General features: G+C 43.1%; 3 protein-coding genes across 5 annotated transcripts; all 3 read left to right on the forward strand.

Moving 5' to 3' along the window:
* The first annotated feature begins 1484 nt into the window (after nucleotides 1-1484).
* rbm4.2 (RNA binding motif protein 4.2) lies at nucleotides 1485-6495 on the forward strand. The gene is made up of 4 exons (XM_068713683.1): nucleotides 1485-1570; nucleotides 3571-4000; nucleotides 4319-5064; nucleotides 5249-6495. The coding sequence occupies exons 2-3, from the start codon at nucleotides 3589-3591 to the stop codon at nucleotides 5047-5049; spliced, it is 1143 nt and encodes a 380-aa protein (XP_068569784.1). The 5' UTR covers nucleotides 1485-1570; nucleotides 3571-3588; the 3' UTR covers nucleotides 5050-5064; nucleotides 5249-6495.
* A 744-nt stretch (nucleotides 6496-7239) lies between these two features.
* Nucleotides 7240-12134, forward strand: rbm4.1 (RNA binding motif protein 4.1). The gene is made up of 3 exons (XM_068713684.1): nucleotides 7240-7395; nucleotides 9112-9535; nucleotides 10361-12134. The coding sequence occupies exons 2-3, from the start codon at nucleotides 9130-9132 to the stop codon at nucleotides 11209-11211; spliced, it is 1257 nt and encodes a 418-aa protein (XP_068569785.1). The 5' UTR covers nucleotides 7240-7395; nucleotides 9112-9129; the 3' UTR covers nucleotides 11212-12134.
* An 809-nt stretch (nucleotides 12135-12943) lies between these two features.
* On the forward strand, nucleotides 12944-22709 carry sf1 (splicing factor 1). Of its 3 annotated transcripts, none has more exons than XM_068713685.1 (12): nucleotides 12944-13330; nucleotides 13967-14098; nucleotides 15904-15979; nucleotides 18482-18634; nucleotides 19516-19605; nucleotides 19711-19894; nucleotides 19976-20091; nucleotides 20233-20340; nucleotides 20433-20625; nucleotides 20712-20931; nucleotides 21133-21297; nucleotides 21437-22709. In XM_068713685.1, exons 1-12 carry the CDS (start codon nucleotides 13069-13071, stop codon nucleotides 21766-21768), a joined length of 2031 nt encoding a protein of 676 aa, XP_068569786.1. In that variant the 5' UTR covers nucleotides 12944-13068; the 3' UTR covers nucleotides 21769-22709. The 3 variants fall into 3 exon arrangements, with proteins under 3 accessions (XP_068569786.1, XP_068569787.1, XP_068569788.1); XM_068713686.1 differs by having other exon boundaries at nucleotides 20715-20931; XM_068713687.1 differs by lacking the exon at nucleotides 15904-15979 and having other exon boundaries at nucleotides 13146-13330.
* The last annotated feature ends 1226 nt before the right edge of the window (nucleotides 22710-23935 follow it).

Raw genomic sequence — 23935 nt, forward strand, 5'->3', positions numbered from 1 at the left:
CCTAAAGCCTCTGCCAAGCAGCCTCCACCTGCAGAGAATAAAGTTGTTTTTAATCGTGAATGGACTTGAGAAGATGATCTGATGTCACCAAGGAGGAACTGTCCCATTGTCATGAGAAGACCTCGGTGGAGGAGCAGAGGGACACTCAGTCTGGTAAAGAGAAGCTTTTAGAGAACAGATCAGTGTGTAATAAGTCTGCTGGATTAAAGCTGACTTTATGTTTAAATGTTCTCCATCTTCATGAGATCATTTGAGTCCACAACAATTAGCATCAAACAGATTCCTTCATATTTGATATCTCAGTGACAGAAACTTTTCTTTTTTATTATTTGTTTTGCAGTTTGCCAGCAGCTTTCTGTTATTAGTTTAAATGAGGAATGATAAAAGTTCCTCTAAACTTCTAGACGACCAACTGTTATTCTTTAACATAAAGATCACACGTTGTTCAAACTTAGAAATATCAATCATCATCATTTAAAGTAAAAACTTCAGTTGTAGCAACAAACCAAGCCAGTCCTCAGACTTCACCAACAGTATAAAACGTATAAAATATAGAAAATGTCTCATTTTGATTCAGTACAAAGTGAGAAATTTTATTTTTGCTTTGGAACCATTTGAGAACTTTGAACACTGAATTCATCAAACCAAAGTATGTTAGAACACTTCCCAGCATGCATTGCATTCGGTCTTGTTCTCACTAACGGTAAAGTTGTAATAGAGGGTTGTTATGTTTCTTTTTGTAAAAGTTTCTCAGATGAGTCACAGAAAGTTTCTTTTACTAACGGTAACGTATGATGGTAAGAGGAGAGTAAATGCATGACTCAATTTGTGAATGGTTTACAAAGAATGTGTGGAAAATGGAAATAGACTGAAAAAGAAACTTAATCACAGATTATATCTAAAAACATCTATGGTAGAGAGGTCAAAAGAAGGTCAAAACCAACCTGTCAAAGCACATGTCTTTTCACATAAATAAACATGTTAACATATCATAACATTAGTTTGGAACATCAGTTTATTTTTGTCTTTTATTCACTTTGGATGCATTACAGACAGAGCAGAGGATGAACTCAGAGTAAGGAAACACCAGTGAAGCAAAATATTGTCGTGATACTTTCATTATTGGTTCAGTATGTATAGAATGCCATATATAGTATGTCTTTAAAAAGTGATTATAATAATAATAGAATAATAAAGGCTAATGTTAATTTTTTTTATCGTTGACATTTCTTTATTGTCTTCCCCTGTTGTTCAAAAACAGCAATTATCAATGAATTAGATTTTTTTAAATAATAATAATGTTGAATAATACAATTATTAGAAAATCTCTAAAAAATTAGAAAACATTTCAAGTTGATCTAAATTATAGGTTTTTAAACTTATAGGACTAGTACACGTAGTATTTGGTATATATGTGTTGGATTACAGTGCAGACTTCCACTCGAATGGTGGCGGTAACGAAGCAGGATGTGGTCGCGGAAGTTGAAGAAACCGTAGCAGCGTCACGGGTGCTGTGCCGCCGCCATTTCACTTTTCATTCATTGGTTTCAAGGCCTAAATCGTCTAATCGGTGAGTTAGAGATTGTAAGGTCAAAGCAAGAGGCGCAATACTTTTTAGGAAGTTGGTGAAGCGCAGCTGTCATCGTAGAGTTGTTTTGGATGTTCTCTGAATGGACATTGGCTGAATTAGCAACCGTACGTTAGTTAGTAAATAGTTAGCAAGCTAGCTAGCTAATACGTTAGCTTACTGAATTCATACGTCTTATTTTTTCCAAACTTTAGAACGCCATTACACTGAAATATGGACGAACATAGAAGCGTTGCACACTAAACACATTGCGTAAAAAAACGAGGGAGACGTTTAGACTGTTTAGGCTAGTTCTGTGAGTAATGCAACATGCACTGGAAGAGCTAGCTAGCTAGTATGACGCGCTAGCTTATCTGTGACATGTTTACCTATCAACGTTAGCAAACGTCAGACTGTAGATGATGTGGACTTCAAACCAACGCTCAGTGTTTCTAAACTACTTCATTTTAGAGAGGAAATAATGTTAAAGTCGTATCTTAAGTAATCATGACAACTTGGCAGTGCTAGATAGCTAGTCAACAATACAGGCCAAAGTTGCTAGCTTAGCTGTCTCTCGCTTGAGTGGTTTAACATGCTACATGCTGTAAAAGCACTACGACTACACTGACTTTTAACCCGAGTTTGACCCTTTCATACACTAACGTTTTCCTCGGTTTAGTAGATCTTTATCGCGTGTTTTAACGTTTAGTTTGTCATGATGTGTCTGTGCCAATGAGTTCATTAAATAAGATTGTCCAACGTAACATAATATCGCAAACCAGTTCAACATGGCATAAATGTGACACAGCAATAGTTTAACCCTTCTAAATCCCGTCACACTTTTTACCCCCTGAAAATGATCTCTAGTTTTTATAGAAACGTTTTACTGACAACTTTGCCTACTCTCAGTGATGTATTATGAAACAAAAGCTAACTACTAAAATTAGATGTGTGCAATTATATGTACATAGACTTAGCTCAGAATATAATTCACTTCATTAATGCATCATCTCTCAGTAGGGATGTCTGTGTCACGATCACGTGTTTTGACCCATATCCTGTTCCTGGTCTTTTAATATTGGGTATCTGCCGATACTCAATCTGATTCAATATCTTATCAATATTTACCCAAATGTTGATTTAAATGTGTACGTGACTCACCGAAATAACCTACGTCACCATCGGAATTCTGTCCATCTTATCTTGATCTCTATCCAAATGCTGAAGGTCCTATTTCAAAACATTTTCAAACTTTTAAAATTCAGATCCAATGAATTCATCATTGTAAAAACCACAAATCTCAACTCAGGTGTTGGTTTCTAATGATTAAGGAGCAACACCACTCCTAAATGTGTCCTCTGGTGCTGCTGTCTACGGTTTCATGAACATTTTTGAATGATGGCAGGTTATAAATGTATTATCCTCCAGGTGTCTCTGTTTTATTGTCCACTCTATGTCAACAAGGGTAGGCTAAATAACACACTGTGTACAATGCAATCGAGTTCAACAGCATTACGAGCTTCATCCTCCAAAATGATCATAAAGTTGAATCAATATCTCTCTAAAGCGGTTTGAATAAAAAGTGAACATAGTGAAATAGTATTGATGATAACTCGTGTTTTTAAAAAAGTGAAATATTTTTCATTTATTGTGCAAATCTTGCTTTTGTACAGTTATAGTTACAGACTCTCCACCTCACTATACTGGTATTTTGGGAATCATTAATTTGCCAAAAAAGAGACAAAATGCAAGTTAAAAATGAAATTGACATTTTAATTTTTTCAAATTTTCAATAGATAATGTCATTATCCTGATTTCTTTTGGCCACGATAATTGTGTTGTGAAAATGCGATATTGTGACGGCCCTAGACTGCTATAGTTTAGCTAGATATTTAATATTATTTAATAACTGCACCTCCTGACATCTCTATCAATCTCATCTCATTAAGTATTGGTTGTGGTTTTACAGTAGTAATCAGCATATTTTTTTTAAAATCTTCTAGGATACACAGAACCTCATCATGGTGAAAATTTTTATCGGCAACCTCGCCTGCAACACCGCACCCGAGGAGCTGCGTGAGCTCTTCGAGAAGTACGGAAAGGTCTCGGAATGTGACATCGTCAAAAACTATGGCTTCGTGCACATGGGCGACGTGTCGGAGGCAGAGGAGGCCATCCGAAACCTCCACCAGCACCAGCTAAACGGCTGGCGCATGAATGTGGAGATGAGCAAAGGGAGGCCCAAGTCCACCACCAAGCTGCACGTCAGCAACCTCGGCGAAGGGGTCACCACCGACGTCCTGCGGGCCAAGTTCGGGGAGTTTGGCACGGTGGTGGAGTGTGACATAGTGAAGGACTACGCCTTCATTCACATGGAGCGAATGGAGGACGCCATGGACGCCATCAGTAAGCTGGACAACACCGCCTACAAAGGTGAACTCTTTGGCGAGGGAGAGCTAGTTGTCTTTGCTGTCTATAAATACGAATTTTGGATTCTGTTCTGTCGCTGTAGGGCTCTCATGACAAGTTATTGACCAGGTGGACTGAAAGTAATCGCTTTAAACTTTGCCAATGTCTCTTGTAAAACCAGTGGCGGTGGGGAACAGGGCAGAAATCTCCTGCCCCTGGCGCGGTTCATGCCATTGCTCACTGATTGTCGGCAAAATGCAATTACGGTGTTTTTATAGTCGGTAAGAGCCGCTCGGTGTCAGAACCCCACGGTCTCATGCGTGTCTTCTCTCTCCCTACAAGGCAAGCTGATGAGCGTACAGCTGTCCACCAGTCGGCTTCGCACCGCCCCGGGAATGGGAGAGCACACTGGCTGCTATGTCTGCGGGAAACATGGTCACTGGTCGAAAGATTGTCCCGTCGGTAGCCACGGCGGCAGCACAAGAGGCCGCGGCGGCGGCCGAGGCCCCCCACGCGACCACGGTTATGGCAGTGGCGGCTACGAGATGGCATCTTCAGCAGCTGATTTCATGGGCGGCTCTGCGTATAGTCAGGCGAGTTACGTAGGTGGGATGCCGCCTCCCCCTCGCAGGCTCAGCGGCTACGGTGCTGAGCTGGGGGATCGGTACGCCGGCAGGGGAGCGAGCTCCTACCCGGAGAGGTCACCAGCTTACGACCGCGACCGCCTCTACAGCAGTGTTGACTATTATGAGAAGTTCAGAGCTCGCCCTTACGGCTCGAGCTATTTCGAGGATCGTCGCATGTCCTATCTCCCCCCTCCCCCACCTCCCCCCTCCTCCCTCTCAAAGCTCTCCTCCAGTATAGATCCATACGACCGTCGGTCGCTGCCTCCATCCTCATCAGCCGCCGCGGCCGCCGCGTACTACGCACGGGACCGCAGCCCGATCAGACGAGTGCCGGTCTCCTCGGCGGGCTATGAACGAACGCGCCTGTCACCGGGGTCGGCCTCCCAGAGCTCCTACGCTGATCCAGGGCCCAAGGATCATTACGCGCCACGCTATGCGCCTTACTAAAGCCCTCGTGCCAAGGTGAGCAACATGGTAACCAATGTGTGACAGTTTAACTGTAAAACGGTACTGGTCAGTGGGCACTGGGATCCCGGAGATCCTTTGTAGCTTGGATCTTATTACGGTATTGAATCCTGTGACGCTGTGCTGCGGATCGTGGGGGTTTGAGCCCTGTTTCTGAAAAGGGAATTTGCTCTCTTCCTAGGTCTGTTTGTGAACCACAAGACTTTCCCCTTTGCCGTCATTTCTTCAAGCGCCGTGATTCCATCGGTCTGCGCGAGGTGCGGAAATTAAGATTGGAAATTGTGTCGGCATCTTCCGAGCGCCCGAGATGCCGGTTGCCTGCGGATGGATTGTTCTTTCAATCGCATTCACCTAACCTGTTTTCAATACCGATGAACGGCACCGTGTGACATTTATGATGTATAAAAGAATATGCTCACTCGCTCTGCAGGTTTCCAGCTCAGTTTTTAACCATGTTCCTTTTTTTTTTTTTTTTTTTTTTTTTTGGTTTCTTTCTCACATGAGAAAAAATTGTTAAATTCAGCAAATGTCAATTGTTTGGCTTCAGTTTGTCGTATAGAAGAAGTGTTCTTGTTTCAATATATGAATATGTACTTTCCTTTTTTTGAGTGGAATGAGGGTTAACCTGTTGCTTGTAGTGCAGAAGAATCTTGTCGTGCTCCTAGACACACATGGGACTTGATATACATCAGTTATATGGATAAATATAAATGTTTTTTCAAAAATGATCATCATTGGTGTCTTATCGATGCGCTGTGACGGTGAGGACTCGTCGCAGCATCAACCGCTTATCTTGAAAGGCTGAAGTACTGGCTAAGCGTTCTAGTGGTGGGTGAGAAGGAGAACCTGCACTGTTTGGCCTCTGTAGCGCATGAATGGACTCGGTGATTGACACTGAAGAAGACAATAAAGAACTGAATCCATATCCATGAACCTGACGTGGCTGAGTGTTCAGTTAGGACACAGAATCACACTTTGAGTTAGTTCCTATTTCAAGACGAATAATCTCAAACATTCCAGCCATTTTGTTTTTCTAATTTGAATGTGTCTGCAAAATATAAAATTCCTGTCTGTTGATGAGAAGTCCAAATGTTTTAATCAAAAGTTTTGAAAATAGGAACGGCAGCTGACACAGTAACACCGTGACTGTTTTCCTCCCACCGGTAATGGTAACAGAAACTAACCGCTCACCTCGTGGGTTTAGGTTTGGGACGGATGTTCATGTTGTCTCGGTCCAGTAGTGTGAGGCAGGACTCGGGGCTTAGGGTGTCGTGAGGCTCTTGTTTTGTTGAAGGTGCCTTTCGTTTGCTTTTGAATAATGGGTGGATTTGAGGTTTGTATTTTTCATACTAGCTGTAAAAGTACCAGCATGAATACAAAATAATCTAAAGTGAATACGACTTTTAATAAAGCCAAAATTATTTTGGTGACACTTGACATTCTTCAGTTCTTTGTTTGAAACCTGAGTTAATGGTGTCCGGTTGTGGGTGCAGGTCATGGTTCAGAACTTTGGAAAGTCCTTCAAACTTAATATTGTCGACTGAAACAAAGTGAGCAATATGGATCAAATTTAATGTCACAGTGTATGTATTTTTGAATGACTAAATATTCTGTGGACAACAACCATTTGGAATGTTACGGTCAGACCACGATATAAACGGTGTGGAGAAATCTACAGTAGTGTGTATGCAACATTTGGTTATGACTACTTTTATTCAACAAGTGCTTCTATTACAGTTTATTTTGTCAGGTATTAGAAAATACAGCCTAGTCTTCAGAGTTATTTTAATAGTTGTTCTAACTGTGCAAGCTGACGAAATGTAAATATATTGCAAATATACATAAACAAGAAATGATTCCAGCTACACTAATAAACTTGATTTCTTTATTTTGGCAGATGAGGTTGCGCTTCAACAATGGGATTTACGGTAGAGTGCTAGACCCAAAATCTATTGAGTATAAAAACTAATTGTAGCACATCCCTATCTCGTTCTTTAAACTTCGTTTCTTTGTTAGATTTAAAGAAGGTTTGTCCCAAATATAAATGACATGGGATGTGTTTTATTGCGTTCTGTGGTGATTCTGTCTCATCTCATCGCATGAAGGCGTAGCACTAACTGTAACGTTAGTCCCTCCCTGTTATACACAGTTTATTGTCCCTCCCATAGACGGCCCGCGGTCCCTCCCAAAGGTGCTAACCGAGTTAGCTGTATGTCTTTGGCATGGTGTTTTCATGGTCACGAGCTAGCTACGTCAATGTCAGTCGGTAAAGCGACGGTCGTCATTTCATTCTCCGAGGGTCGAGGCGCACACTGCAGCTTTGAAAAGGTAGCAAATCATTTTAATGCAACACAGTGAACCTAAAAGTATCTTTGTTCTGGAAATTAGCCAATGTTCTCCAGCTACTAACGCTAGCTAGCTAGGCCTACAGGGAATGTGGTTTTATGCTAAGCTAATTTACCGACTAGCTATAACCGTGCAGCGTGTTTAGTTAAGGCCTACACGCGTGATGTGAAATAACTTTGCTATCGACTAAACGCCAACATGTTATGGATATAACGTTAACTGTTAAGCCACCATTTTGTTAATTCTGCTAACTTGGCTACCGCTATTTTAGTTAGCAATTAACGTAAACGTAACGTTAACGAAGGGACTGTTATTGAAATGCAGAGCCACGACGCGCAGCTTGTGCCGTCGATGGAAAAACGACAGATATTTATATATTGTGTCTCTGTTAGGTCATTCCATACGTGCTGGTAACGTATACCTATCAATACTCGCCAAAGATATACGTCGCAAATCCGTTCTGTGTTTTGCAGACGACACTAGCTGACGTACATATAAACTCTCGATCGGTTTTGGGATTTGCACAATAGAATCTCAATTTACCGCAAAATGTGAACGAGCCAGGTCACAGGAACAGCTGTGAGCTCCACATTTGAACATTTTATGTTTAGAAAAATATGTATTAACGTGTTCCTCGTATTTGAATGTGACTGGATGCCATCTGGTTAATTAACATGATCCTTTCTTTTGAGGAGAGTTTGTTGGTTAAGAGCCACTGATTTTATTGTAAAACCTACACATAAAGCACAGTCTTCCACCTTATAAAGGTATTGATGATAATTGGACAATAATCTCATGTCCTGTGGGTATAATGAAGGTTTATTAAACGCTGTGTTAGTGTACAACCAATGATGATACATATTTAATTCCAGAAGAAGTGATACATCTTTCTTAATTGTTACATTTCACTAAAATCGGCTATATTTCTTTTTCCATTGTCATATATTGTTTAGTGATTTGAAGTTGCTTAAAGGTAAACCTAGTTTCCGTACTGGGATGAATTGAAATGGTCCTCGGTTATTTATCGTTTGAAGTGTCCTTGTAGAGTTTTATGTGTCGTTAAAAATCACAGTGAACTTGAAACATCAGTCAAAACAAGAGTTATGACCCTGAATCTGTGGAAGCAATGCAATTTGAAGTTCTTTCCATGTTACATTACATTACAGTCATTTAGCAGACGCTTTTATCCAAAGCGACTTACAATAAGTGCATTCAACATTCATGTGAATTGGCACAGAATCAAAAAAATGTGTTATTACAGAGAAACTTGCAGCACGAGATGCATTCATTTTTATGGGATCTGCAGGTGTACACATTGATTTTGCAAACCCTTTTACACATGACATACTTGATAAATCTGAATAATCCTCATTACTGGAGCCCAACCAAGACTGGAATTTTTGAGACCAATAATATTGATATTTGAGTTACAAAATCTAAAAGCGATTTATCAGCTGTATTAAAAATTTGTTAGCATAAACATCTGCCTTGATGTTCATTCTTTGAATTTGCTTATTAAAGAATTGATATCAAGATATACTTTTCTGTTGGAAAATTAACTTGACAAAATATGTAACGCCAATTTTTAAGGGCTTTCCCTACTTGTGTGTAAATAAAACAGGGAATTTTGCTCAATCCATGAATATATTGTAATGGAATATGATACTTACAATCCTGATTTCTTTGCTCCTCCCTTAGTGACGTGGAAGCTCCACAATGGTGAAAATATTCATTGGGAACTTGTCGCCGGACACCACATCCGATGAACTTCGCTCTCTCTTCTCCCAATATGGCAAGATTGGAGAGTGCACTATTGTCAAGAACTTTGGCTTCGTGCACATGGACGACAAAGCGGAGGCGGAGGAAGCCATCAGCAACCTCCACCATTATGAGCTAAATGGCATGCCGATGAATGTAGAAATGAGCCGCAGCAAGTCGAAAGGATCCACCAAACTGCACGTCGGCAACATTGCCTGCACCAACCAGGAGCTGAGGGCCAAGTTTGAAGAGTTTGGCTCCGTGGCGGAGTGTGACATAGTCAAAAACTATGCTTTTGTTCACATGGATCGTATGGAGGATGCTGTGGAGGCCATTAATCAGTTAGACAACACAGCTTTTAAAGGTGAACTCTCGGGCTGGGGTTAATGGGGAGTTTTTATATGAAAGCTGTGTGTGTCGAGAATATGTCATTCTGTTCTTGTGGTTTGACGGGTAAGTAATGCACGCACCACAGGTAAGTATAAAGAGAAAACTGAGGAATAACGGGAAGCTGAAGAAAGCGAGGCAGCCCTTATTATTTTAAAGCTGGCATCCGTAAAGTCGTTGGTTCGTCTGGTGGATTCTCGTAAAGCACAAATGGGCGCTTACTGCAATTTACTGACTTATCAGGTCACACCTGTTCTTATTATTAATGCAAGTACAGTCAGTGTAATCCTAGAAGTAATGACTAACCATGATTGTAGTTTTACAAATCCAATTCAACTGCAGAGGCCCATTAAGGGCTGAGAACAGATGTGCGTGTGGTCCCGTTTGGTCTTTATTTGGTTTGTGCACGCTACGTGCGAACCTTCGGCGTCACGGGCGAACATGACGGACACCTTGAATAATTTGTGTTGTCAAACTTTGCTAGCGTGTTTTAGCATTAGCCGATAGCTCTCTTGCGTGCAACCTTCTATCACACCTCGGTCTCTTCTGTGGTATCAACACTGTCGGAGTTCCCTTTTGCCACTGCAGTGGGTAACAATGTTTGGGAAGTTACGGATTTCAGCTTTAATACTTTATTTTTTTTTAAATGCTTCAATCTTAAATCATATCTCACTGCTATTTTTTTTGAGTAAAATGCAGCTTTTTACCAGACTGATTGGTTAGGAGACTTTTGTATGCCAGACAAGAAATGTCAAATATTTGGATGCAGGCATAAGTCCTTATTGAGTCTTTTCTTTTTAAGGCAAACTGATGAGCGTGAAGCTTTCGACTAGCCGCCTGCGTACTGCGCCGGGAATGGGAGACAGATCGGGTTGTTATCGTTGCGGGCAGGAAGGCCACTGGTCCAAAGAATGCCCTCTAGACCAAAATGGCTTCCACAGAAACGGCTCAGAGCCAAAGTCTGATGGATACGATGACTCGAGATTTGGCGAGCATGCTCGCAACAGGGGTTATCAACCGGACTTCAGTGGCGACCCAGATTATGGCGGCGGCTATGCTCCTGCTCCTGGTTTTTCCCGGGGTGCCGGTCACGGCGGCAGCATGGCGGGGTACGGAAGGGGTTCGGGCTACGAGAATGCAATGAGATACGGGCCGCACCCCGGTTACGGCTTAAGCGCTGTCGCTGAACATAGCATGGCTCGGATGTACGGCAGCGAGGCGGCATACAGGAGCAACGGCTCGCTCTATGGCGCGGTACCAGCCTACCCGATGCGACGGTCGCCTTACGAGGAACGGGATCCGTACGGGGTCGTGGACTACTACGAGAAGTACAGGGCCAATGCTTACGGGGGCAGTTATTTCGAGGAACACCGCGCCGTCCCCTTGCCTGCTCCATCAACATCATCCTCCACAGCTTTAATGAGGGATCGCCTGCCCCCCTCTAGCCTCGACCCATACGAGTGCCCCCCCCACCCTCCTCCACCAGCCCCGGTCTCCTCATACTACGCACGTGACCGAAGTCCGATTCGGAGAGTCCCCGTCGAGGCAGATGGCTACGCATATGAGCGCTCGCGCCTTTCCCCGGTGCCCGCCCCCCCAAGGAGCTCTACCTTTGACCATCCGGGCGCTGATCGGGCACGGTATACATACTAATCCACGTGCCACGATGCCAGGCGAGAGCTGCCTGTCATTTAGTGGATAGGATAGCCGAAGTGCCATTGGAATCACTGAAAATGAAACGTTAAACATAACATCTCATTAGTAGTATCATAGGCAACAGTGTGTACGTGAGGAGTGAGTAATAAGAATCAGGCTACAATACAGCTTACCAACCGTAATGGCCAACGAGTAGATTTCAACGTGAATGCCCTCACATGCTGTGATCTCACTCTAGGTACATCAAAATCCAGTACAGCTAACACTAAGTTGACCACCTTTCATTGTCCTATTCACGTGTCGTGGTGTTGATGCAGTGCAGATCCTGGGTTCATCTACAACCTGGCTGACGTCTATTCATGAGAATGAACCCTTGCCCCTCTGACAGAAGCTCTATGTTTATACACTATGTAGTCTGACTAGAAACGCATTCAAATAGTGCATGGTGCATGTTTTAAAGGTTAGTCACTATTAATTGGATTTAACTAATACTTTTTTCAGCAGCATCTGTTTTGCAATGTGCGTTTTAGTGTACTTGTGTTTGTGTAAGTTAACATTGTTACTGCATACGTGAAGCAATGGCAAAACAAGTTTTGAGTACTGTATGCTTCATCACCTACGTTGTTTAACCTGTGGGCTTAAATGTCACACCTGTACCCAAATATGGGCCTTCATAGTTAAAAAATGGTGACACTAGTATTTGAGTTACAGCAAACCTTTTGTGAAATCATGAACTTTTTATCAAACATAATTGTGAACATGTTTTGGGGTTTTTTTGTCAATAGGCACATTAAATAGATTTTAATTTCCGTGATGAATATGAACCTTCACATTTTGGATATATGTTGGAGTTTCATAACGCTGTCTTTCTTAATTTCTAACGACAAGATTCAAATTAAAGTCTGTCTAAAGTCTGAAAACTGACCTGTGTGTTCATTGTGCCGAGTCATCTGGTATATTGTGAAATAGCATTTACAGTCAAAGTGCAAACGTCAATCAAAACATAAGCTGGGGGTCGACCACCTTGGGGAAAAGGCCATATCAACTCTGAAGTGTGTGTGAGGACATGAGGACATAATAAAATAGGGTGACGAGTGTGGTCAGCGGGTTAGTTTGCAGATACAACAACATTGGCACACACATGTCTTACTCATTTGGGTATCACTAGCCACATTGGATACTGTATTCATACTCATCAATATATTCATTTTAAATGAAAGGTGTGAACGGCGAGCGGTCTGGAGCATCTGTTCACTGTCAGTGATGCTGGCGATGCTTTGCTACAGGACACAATTATTTCATTCTGATCCTTGATGAGCTCTATTAAATGCTTTTCCACTGTTGTAAATACAATTCTCTGTTTGAATTGTATTTGCACTGGTGGAATAGAAAGTGCCTTGCAATTAAAACAAAACCAGATGATTTAATAAAGAGTATTTTCATAGGGTTGTATACTTAGGAATATCTTTTAATTCACAGTTAAGAATATAGTGCCACAACATTTTAGAAGCTTTTTGTGCTTTTTAGGTTTGGGTAGAAATATAAGGAGATTGATAGTAGAAAGAGCTAATCAGGTTTCAGAATGGGGATAACAAAAAGCTTTGCCCAATGGAACACAGCCTATGGGGCGGGGCTTGGTCTGGCCAATAGCAACGCTTCATACTACAGCGGATCATCCCCCACCGGCCATGGACTCATCTTTTGTGGGTTTCCGTTAGGCGCCATTTTGATTAAAGTAATGTGAGGGTGAATTGTAGGCAACGCTGTATGATATTTTTTTTTCTCAAGTTAATCACATTTATACCAGAGTCGACTGTCGTTTAACGGAGACTAATACATTCGAGTACACCGAAAATGGCCACGGGCGCAAATGCAACTCCTTTAGGGAAGTTGCACCCCAGCATTGGCGCTAAACGAGGATTTGACGCCGGGCCTGGTGCGGGGAACGGGCTGATGCCAGCACCGGGGCCGCCTGCAACCTTTCCTTCTCTACAAGCTTTCCAGCCCCCGATGCCAACCGCATCTTTTCCGCAACCTCTTCAGTTCAATCCTGCGGCAGCTTTTCCGACCCAGGCTCCACAACAACCAGTTGTGGTTGGCGGACTAGCCAAACCAGGTAACCGAACCACGGCTAACGTTACAAAACATGCGTAATGAGTGTAAGCTAGCTGTGTAGCTAATGTGGCTAAGTGACATAAAGGCCCCACATAAAGCATCGGCCTTGCACAAAATGGAGTCCCGCTAACGTTAGTTTGCATGTTCATTTTACGGAATACCCAACGTCATTTAGCCTAATTTACATTTACAATAACCAGTGTTAAGAATTGCACCTGTGCACCTCAAACGTATCGTTCAACCGACCATGAGCCTAATAAAGGGACGTAACGTTAGCTACTTGCTGCGCCACGCTAGAAGTTAACGTAATTTCGTTATTGACAGAAGATCATTTCTGTCGAAATTGTTCTGCACTCAAACTCTAACAACAGTTGTGTAAACCATGGTGTGGGCTTAACGTCTGAAGGCCTAATAGTCGCATTTGACTCATCTCAAGTTGGGTACGACTAACGTTCCATTCAGTCCAGCTTCTTGTGGCCACTAGTGGTTCGTGAACGTCACCGTTTCCCTCTGCTGTTAACGTTACTTATCGATAAGCACGGTGCGTTTTCATGTCGCGTTACATCCCCGTAACGTCACGTATTGAAGCTCTTAACAGCCATCGTGGATAATACACCCCCCCCGTTTCTCCCGGTAGATTTCAGTTCGAAGAAATCGAGGAAGAAGAGTCGTTGGAGCAGCGAGACGCCCGATCAGAAGACGGTCATACCGGGCATGCCCACTGTTATCCCCCCTGGATTGACCCGGGATCAAGAGAGAGCCTATATAGGTAAATTTCTAATTTTAATGATTAAAAGATAACTGTAATCATAAGAGCAGGTCTGTTTCATAACCTGTTTGATCAATAACATGTGTTTGAGGTTCTAGTTTTCTTACATGGTGCACACGAGTATTAATTTTACATTTATGTCCTGTTTGCTGATTTCCCAACAGTTAGAGCTCTCTAAAGGCACCCACGAGACGCGTTACTAACTATAAGCTATTAATCCTATTTTCAATGTATTGACAGTGACATTAACTATGTCACACAAAATGGGAAATGTCTAATTTTGCTCCAACTGTTGAGATAAAGCAATCATTTCCGATGAGTAATGATTATAACGTGATGTTGTACGGTGTTAATTAAGGATATTTCTCTTTAATGAACGTGTCTCTGTGGTCTTATGGTTTGCATACCATTGGGCACCCATTAGCAAGAGGATTTTGAGATAGCTGATTTTAAATGCCAGTGCTTGCTTGATATCTGTCCTGAGCTGCAGCTCACTACTCACCGTCTTGCTTGATCCCCTACACATCATCAGTATTGTTCCTGTGCATGGAGGCGTTACTCATAATGTTTAGGACATGCCAAAGTGTGCTTCTGTTTCTGTTGGTCAAAGTGTGAGCAGTGCTGCTTCAACGGCAAATCAATCCGACATGTTTAAGTTACTCGACCAGGTGATTTAGTGGGCACTGCAAATTGGGGAAACTCTTGATCACTGTTACTGTGCTCTTACTTTGGCCTGTAAAAAAAAAAGATCTTATGAAACGCATCATTTTTAATCACAAATGCCTTCCAGCAGCAGTGTAGCACCAACACACTGCCTTCACAGGCCCTCAGCGGGGCGTTCTGAAGCAGATAAGTCCTTTTTGTCAATAACTGACACCGTTATTGATTCTGTGCACTCATTGGTAATGGTTGTACTTCTTTGGTATGTAAACATTCATTTGTGCCCACCTTCTGTTGGTCACACTTATTGTTTCCTTTGCTCATTCAGTAGATCCCCTAAAACAGTCCAAGGGAAGCGGGGTTTTTTTAGGATGAAATCGCTGTGAACCAAAATTCACAGGGCCTGTATTCATCTCTATAATCCAAAGTAATTGTTCCAGTGACTGGTGAATCTCTGTGTTGGGGGGGGGGGTTATTTCATTGCAGCTTTCATAATGTGCATGGGATGACTGATTAATTTATTTTCTCATTGCCTTCTAAGTGTAAGAATTGTCTGTCACTGCTGCCCCTCCGTGTTAGATCTGTGGAGTGCAAATAGTGACTTGCGATCACCTTTTCTGTTGTAGAAACGTGTTAAACAAATAGACCAATCAGTGATCTTCAGACCCGGTGTGTTCTTAAAATGCCAACGCCGTTAAACAAAAGCTGTTGTGAAGTATGTCTGCGAAGCTCCGCCTTCATGGAAGAAAAAAAAACAGCAAACAAAGGTTTGAAATAATGATGGATTGGCAGGCATTTTTAGGAATCGTGGTCTAGACATTAACTGATATGTTCCATGTTGAATCATTGTCTGAGAAGAAGTTAGTCCGGTCTATGCTAATGTAACGACCTCGAGAACATATTCACATTGGGTAATGTGTTCCTCTGATGTCCTCACGTATGAATAAGTGATTCCATGCTTTAGTCTTACCAGATGTTCATTTGATCTCCCTTTACTTTTGATTTAACAGACTCACCATTTGTCTTTACCTCAGTAGTGTATGAGACCGTGCTCTAATGTGCAGAGCGTTGTCTCTCTGATTGTTGTTGTGGTAACCACATTTCTCTCCATCCTTGTTTTTCTTTCCTAACCTGAATTCTTCCAGTCCAACTGCAGATTGAAGACCTGACTCGTAAACTGCGTACAGGAGACCTGGGAATCCCTGTTAACCCTGAGGACAGGTCGGAAAAAGATTAAACCCATGAACAGTAACATTTTCTCTACCTTCTTGACTTTTTGGAAGAAAAATGTTGATTTTCAGTATATATGTGTGGTTGTTAGCCTACATGTCAGATTCCACAGTAGCGTTAGCTGGCAGATGTAGCGTTCAGTTAGCGATCGCCTCAGTGGAAACATTGTTTCAAATGTTCTTCATAGTGTCAGCGTAGAGCTAGAGGAGAATCCATCCACACCAACACCGTTATTAAGCTCAGTGAGCTTTATAGCGTGTCCAATTTTCATATTTAGGTCTATGCAAATTTGTGAGGTAAATATACATCTGGTTACCTACCGAGTTAGGACTTTTGATACTTGGACATGATTAATAATTTAAACTTGTACAGTGGAGTGCAACATTTTCTTATAATTACTATTTTTAGACCATCAGTAAAAAACTGAATGAGATATATTCATATTTTTTCCACAAGAAAATTAGTGTTTTGCAATTACATTGAATGAAAGCATTCTATTACAGTTTGTTTTCAGTTAAATTGAATTAGAAATGAAATATTGCATCAAAATTGATCTGGAATTTGAAGCGGCTGTCAGTCGAGCTGTCAATCAAATCTCTTGCTCTTCCACAGAGGAGGAAGTTTGCTCACAGCCAAACTACCATCCTTGAGTTTCGTGTTTGTGTTCAGCTTTTTCTATTTTTTAATAATCAATTTAATCTCAGTTTCATTATGATGTATTGACAGACTGTGTTTCAATCTTGGACAAAAAAAACAAAAAACATAATTGCGTAGAGCCTCGTTTTGTTGGAGCTAGTGTCAGATGTGGATGGGAGGTCTGACTGCGTTGAGACAGTTAAACAAATCACCGGCAGAACAAAGAGAACCTGTTTCTCTCGGGTTATTTCTCACTTTACTTGACAGTTAAGTGCTTCAGATTTAGCCCTCTAGTATTTATGCATCATCGTTTCACCCACTGCTTGTTTAATGTGTCTGATGTAGAGTGCTGTGTGACTATCTATGAATACGTACATGATGCATAATGTATAAAGATTTTCCTCTGAAACAGGTTTGGGTCAAAACACGACACTCTTAATGTAAATACTTTTTTTTTTTTTTTAGCTTTAATTCTGATGAATTGGCTCTTTTGGAAAAGTTAGTTGGTACCCAAAGGATCTCCTGTTGATTGATATTACATTCCTGACTTTTTTTTTTGACTTATGGATATTCTCTAACTTTTTGCCAGTGATGATTGGGCTCATGGCCTGTCGCCTACATGACAACATACAATAGGTTTTGGTTTCGACTTAACAAATGATTTGTCACTCGTCATCTCTGGTTTTTCCCCTCATGTGGCTTTAAGCATTTCCACCCGGGGGGGTGGGGGGGGGCATGTTCAGTTTTCCCTCTGGACTCTTGAGGTCTGGAAGAAAACTGCTAGGATTGTATGTGCTCTGGAAAAGCAGCGGCCAGCTTATAACCTAGCCTCCATAGGGATCTGTTCCTCTCTCTAGAGTGTGTGACGTTGACGTTTTGTTAGCTAGAGTCCCTGTCGCCTGAACACTGTACACACAGTTTCTCTCCATAATCAGACATTTCCACAGCAACCGAAAAGTTGATTGCAGAGCTGCAGCACTCTCAATCACTCCCCAGTCTAAAGTGACAACTGGGGGTGTTTCAGGTTGTCACCGTTGGAAGCTTGAAGCATAAAAGGAAAAAAAAGCCTATATCTATATATATCTATATTTATATTTCTCACTCTTCACATCACATGTGGCTCTCTGATGGGAGAGCATAGGAAAAGGTGGATATCTAATCTTAATTCCTTTTCTCTAACCCAAATTACCCCACATCAACCTAACCCTTTTTCAAGCACAGAGCCTCCTTAACGCAGCAACACAGGTTTTCAGCATCCAAGGGGAGGCACGGACCTCTTCCGCCACGCCAACACCAAGCAACTCTCAAAGCCAGCGTTTCTGCTTAGGATTGCGAATTTTGCTTTGGTTTCTTTTTCTTACCTCCCAACTTTCCTGTCTTGTAGGCCAACAATCCTGTATGCAGGTTTAGTTATGGCCGTGTTGTTTTTTTTTTGGTTTTTTTCCTCTCTTTGTGGTTGATGCCCCTCCAGTGTATTGGGTTAATTACCACTATATAGCTTTGGTTGCCCCCCTTTTTACCCTGAATTGTATAACAGAATGGACTCTAGGCGTTGAAACGTCAGTGCAGAGTTCCTACATCCTTTTCTTTTCGTTTTTCAGTTTGCTCTTGCACTGGCCATGAGTCGCATAGTCTATCTGAGAATTCTCTCAGTAGATCCAAATTTCTAAAACTATTTTTTTTATTATTTTTAAATTAACATTCTTTCTAAGGCATGTCAGTAAAATTCCTAATGAAGATCTGAAATTCGTAAAGACTTAGTCAGCTGTAGGGAGCCTGTGTGTTTGTTATTGGCAGAGCTCCACTTCTAGAAAGGTATCGATGATGTCTTTCCTGTCTTTTGTCTGCCATTTTCAGGTCTCCCTCTCCGGAGCCCATCTATAACAGCGAGGGCAAGAGGTTGAACACCCGCGAGTATCGCACGCGGAAGAAGATCGAGGAGGAGCGCCACTCCCTCATCACCGAGATGGTTGGACTCAACCCGGACTTCAAGCCTCCCGCCGACTACAAGTAGGATGTCTTGACTTGTCTTCCACACGTCGTTGTCTCTCGGTCCAGTCTGTGTTACTGTAGCTAACATGCTACGCGTCGAGACCACAGGCCGTCATAGTTGTCTGGGCAACTTTGTCCATGCAAGTTGTGAAATGATGGTCTGACGTCTGAAATTCTACCATTTGGATGGAGTTAAATGTGATTTATGGAAATCATAAACAATATCTGCATTTTGTCCTATTAAACAGCACAACAAATGGTAATATGCCCGTCTCCTGCTTTAACCCTTTGAGCTCTAAGCTGTTTTATTTGCTCTTGTCACATTTCTCTCTCTCTGTGGCCTCGTTCTTACCTGTAATATAAAGTCCTGCTCCTCTGTGGAAACGGCACCAACGTGTGACCAGTGTTGGGGGGATGGAGGCTGTTTGTGCCGTGCATGTTAAGCTTTACACATGTACAACCACTCCTCTCCTCTGTGCTCAGCAGACCGCAGTTCACCTGACTGTTGGTGTCAGCCGAGTCGATCATGACTTCCTAGTTGTGCAGAAGTTACAGGATCTGGTTAAAGTAGAGAGATTTTAAATGAGGCTTGTAGAATCTGTGTTTTTTTTAAAGCTTTGTTTTGGTTGCTCTTTCTGACTGAAGTGTTCACATGATGTGTTCAAGGACCGTAGGAACTATGACAATCTGGTAATGACGGTTTTTACAACTTCTGGCTCGGATAAACGGTGTAGTTTTGGCAAATGTTCAAAGAAAACATGCTTTTCAATCCCGCTGGCAGGTTTTAGGGTTCATTGACGTATCATAAAAATATATAAATAAAGCAAATCTTCAAACGGGTGTTCATAAAGCTGATCAATGCTCCTACTAAATGTTGTTCTTGTCTTTCTTTCCCGCAGACCTCCAGCCACCAGAGTCAACGACAAAGTTATGATCCCTCAAGACGAATACCCCGAAATCAACTTTGTTGGTCTGCTAATCGGCCCACGGTAAACGAGACTAAATATTACTGTCGTGTTTCCTTTTGTCACAGCCAGCACAGGTGAGCGTGAGCTTAACTTGTCCCTTTTTTGTTCCCTTTTCGGTTTTACCAGCGGTAATACGCTGAAGAACATCGAGAAGGAGTGCTGCGCCAAGATCATGATCCGGGGCAAAGGTTCTGTGAAGGAGGGGAAGGTGGGCCGAAAGGACGGACAGATGCTGCCGGGGGAAGACGAGCCTCTGCACGCGCTGGTCACCGCCAACACGATGGAGAACGTCAAGAAAGCCGTGGAGCAGGTTAGATCCCCCCGTCTGACTCCTAGTGGATGTTTGCTCACCTCCTAAATGACCTTCATGCTGACAAATTTGTGTCCACAGATTCGCAACATTCTGAAGCAAGGCATCGAGACGCCCGAGGATCAGAACGACCTACGAAAGATGCAGCTGAGGGAGCTCGCCAGACTCAACGGCACGCTGAGGGAAGACGACAACAGGTCAGTGGTGGAGTTCAGTGGGTCAGATCATTGGTGGTGAATGTGTGGCCCCCTGGAGGTGGGAACTTTAGGGAGACGTCCACGTTCAGTTTAAACTACAGAGCACCGCTGAAGACAGAATGTGCCCATTTGTCTCCGTAGGATCCTTCGTCCTTGGCAGAACTCTGAGCCACGCAGCATCACCAACACCACCCTCTGTACCAAGTGCGGCGGAGCAGGCCACATCTCCTCCGACTGCAAGTACACCAGGTGACCATCGGTTGATCCAGTCGTGTATCTGTATTCGTGTGTTGGTGTTATCCATCTGTCTGTAACGGCGGTTGCTGTTTTGCTTTGTGCAGCTCGTTCGCAGCCCACAGAGCGACAGGCGGCGAGCCTCCCCAGTCAGCCCAGGACAAGGCTCGTATGGACAAGGAGTACCTGTCCCTGATGGCCGAGCTCGGGGAGGCTCCGGTCCCGACATCGGGGGGAGGACACTCCAGCAACCAGGGAGGGGGGCAGCGGTCCTCAGGACTCAACAATAACCAGCAACAGGTCAGTTAACGACACTCATGATTCCATACTCATTAACATACCAGTGTGTAGCAGAGAGTCCTAAACCAGTGACTGTTTGTGTGCAGCAGAACCGGCCTCCGTGGATGAACTCCGGTCCGAGTGAGAGCAGGAACTACCACAGCATGCACGGAGCGCCTGGTGGAGGACCCCACAGCTACCCACCCCCCATGCCCAACATGGGAGGCCCCCCTATGCCCCCCAACCCCAACGGCCTGCCGCCCCCCTGGATGCAGCCCCCTCCTCCTCCCATGGGCCAGGGACCAGGACCTCACGGACACCCCATGGGTAAGAGCTGACGTTGGCTGTAATTATTACTGTGCTGCTGGGAAAATGACCCACATACATGTTCCATAAGGATTCACATCACTGACCAGCGGAGGTCATCTTAAAATCACGCCGCCTCCTCTACTTCGGCGTTTATATGAATGATAATCAAATTGAATTCTGCAACAAAACCAACCTGTGTGTTCTTTGGTTTCCTTGTAGGTCTGCTGCCGCCTCCGATGGGTATGATGCCGCCTCCACCTCCTCCCCCCAGCAACCAGCCACCTCCTCCCCCCTCTGGACCTCTGCCACCTTGGCAACAGCAGGCTCCACCTCCCCCTCCCACCAGCAGCATGGCAACCAGTACACCGCTACCCTGGCAACAGAGTAAGACACTTAAAACCACTCCGTCATTTTCTCTTCAATGTACACAGTTCTGAGTCGAGGACGTTGTGTGAGACGCTACAAACTATTTAGACACTACTCGATTCATGTTTACTTAATGTTTTACCCCCCCCCCCCACAGATACCACCACCACGTCCAGCCCTGGCACCGGCACCCTGCCTCCATGGCAGCAGCCCCAGCAGTCTGCGGCCTCCGGAGCCCAGCCCCCCCCACCCATGGGCGCCCCATCCATGGTGCCGCCTCCCCCCGGCGTCCAGCCCCCGTTGCCCCCGGGTGCCCCTCCTCCTCCCCCTCCGCCGCCTCCAGGCTCAACTGGCATGATGTATGCCCCGCCGCCACCCCCCCCACCCATGGACCCTTCCAACTTTGTCACCATGATGGGGATGGGGGTACCGGGCATGCCCCCCTTCGGCATGCCCCCCGCTCCCCCGCCGCCTCCACCCCAGAATTAACCCTTCCACAGAAGAATAGTCCTCTCACAAGAGTTTCCACCCTGCGGCACATTGTGGATGTGTGATCACAGAAAAAGATATAACCAGTGCTTTATTTTTTATTGATCCTTGATATGGTGGAGACGTCTGTGAAACAATGAAAGGTTGTGTTAGTTCAATTTGTAAAGTTGCGTAACTTTAGTAAATGAGTTGTTTTTCCTGTTTTTAAAGTTTGTGTGCACACAAACAGCGTTGTGCATCGCTCCCGTAGTTTGTCACATCACTTGTAAACCAAATAAACTGCTCCAATAGACAGCCGGAGGTTTGATTTCAGCTCAGTCTCACCGCTTCAAAGGTCCAATTCAGACTGCAACGCTCGACTATTATTGGATTTAATATATTGAAGCTTAACTTGCATGATCCATTATCAACTTCTCATTCACAAATTTATACTCCTGTCATGTTCCCCATGTTGGCTTTGAGTTGAATAAGATTAATATTTTTGTAATAACGAGATGTGAAGTGTATCTTAGTTCTGTCAGAAAATCCTTTTTGTAGTACTGTCTCCGATTTTTGTTTTCCAGAAATTCCCAGGGTTTTAATTGTTTTCTTTGGTCTTTTGTTACTTGCCTGCGTCTCAGTTGTGACATTGAGTTTGAAAAAGGGGGATTGGATGCTGCGATCTGCCGTCTTCTGACCCCCGGCACTACTTGAATGCTGAGAATCTGATTTATATTTTTGTTTTTCTGCATCTTTCTGCTCCGATAAGACGCTGTGTGCAGTGTTTGTGTTGCTTCTGCGGGGACAAAAATATCAGTTTTGTCCCTCGAGTTATTATGGAGAAGAATTGTTAGTTTGACTCTGTTTCTGGAATCAGTTGGTTGTGTCACGGCGCTAAGCCTGAATGAAAAGCTGTTGAAATCTTGCCTGGTTTCTCATTAAACTGATCCATTTCACCTTTTTGTCTTTGAGTGCGGACTGGTTTCTCCTTTCATGGTTAGAGTCTCTGTGTCTGAATGCTTGCCAAGAGTTTTGGGGTTTTTTTTCTCTCAGGCGAGGCTTTGTTGGCTGCCTCCATTCAAATGAGTTACATAACCAGGGTTTGTCATGGGTGTCCACTGCCTCACTCTCCAGGAAGTCTGCACTCAGACCTGATTAAACGGTCTACTGTTGTCCCAGCTGCATCTTATACGAGCCTTATAGAAGTGTCTGCTTCATGTTCAGATACTTGGAGAGCGGTGATCTTCTCATTACATTATATCTAAATAGTTATTTCAAAGTTTTGGTGACAAATACCAATCCATTGAGTTTTCAGTTCTGAGATGTCATTTCAATAGCTTGGGAAGGAGTAATGGGATTTTGCATTTGAGAAAATATATTCCTCAAGGTCCACTTGCTAGCTTTTTTTTTTCTTTTTTTTTTGAGCTTTTAATTACATCTTATGGTATTTTTCAGCAGATTTGCTCAGTTGTCATGGGACTGCCATGTTAAAATATTTTACATTCAACCTCATCACTTGATGACAACCGAGAAAACTCCACTGAGTCTGTGAGATGTGGTTGAAAGCCCCAGAAAAAGCTAATAAGTGGACTTTGAGTTACTATTTCTTTGTGTAAATCAGACGGTTGGGTAATTCACTTGAAGACTTTTTATCTTGTTTGAATCCCCTGAAAAATGATAGTAAATTCACTTTGAATACGATTTTTCCCCCTGATAAACTAGTTTTCAAGATCAAAGACATTTCTGACTCCTTTCCCAAGTTATTTTTCTACTTTCACTTGGTCAATAGTCACATTTAATTTAAACACAAATAGCATGAAGACTATCATGTTGCTTCTATAGCTGTCATTAGCTCCGTATGTCACTTCAGTAAAGTACACTTCCTGTCCGACATCTTCTGACCTCAGAGGGAAGAGGTTGTAAGAACAGTTACTGCAGGATTCCGATTACAATCCTCAAGGATGCTGAGTTTTAGCAAAGTAAGCAGATTAAGACCGGAAATTAACCATTTTTTACTTCAAAATAAAAGCAATGTTTATCGATTCTTTTCAGCAGACTTTCTAAGTGGCTAAATATTTTTTGGGAAACAATGTAACCCGTGGCTCCTGTGGATTGTTTTAGCTGGATATAGCAAAAACTTAAGCACAAACTAACGTTACTCCGCTTAGCTTCTTTCAATGGTGGGAAA

Source organism: Cebidichthys violaceus, unplaced genomic scaffold (assembly GCF_023349555.1).
Source record: "Cebidichthys violaceus isolate CVI_PGR_0920_01 unplaced genomic scaffold, fCebVio1.0.p SCAF_19, whole genome shotgun sequence".
NCBI lineage: Eukaryota > Metazoa > Chordata > Actinopteri > Perciformes > Stichaeidae > Cebidichthys > Cebidichthys violaceus.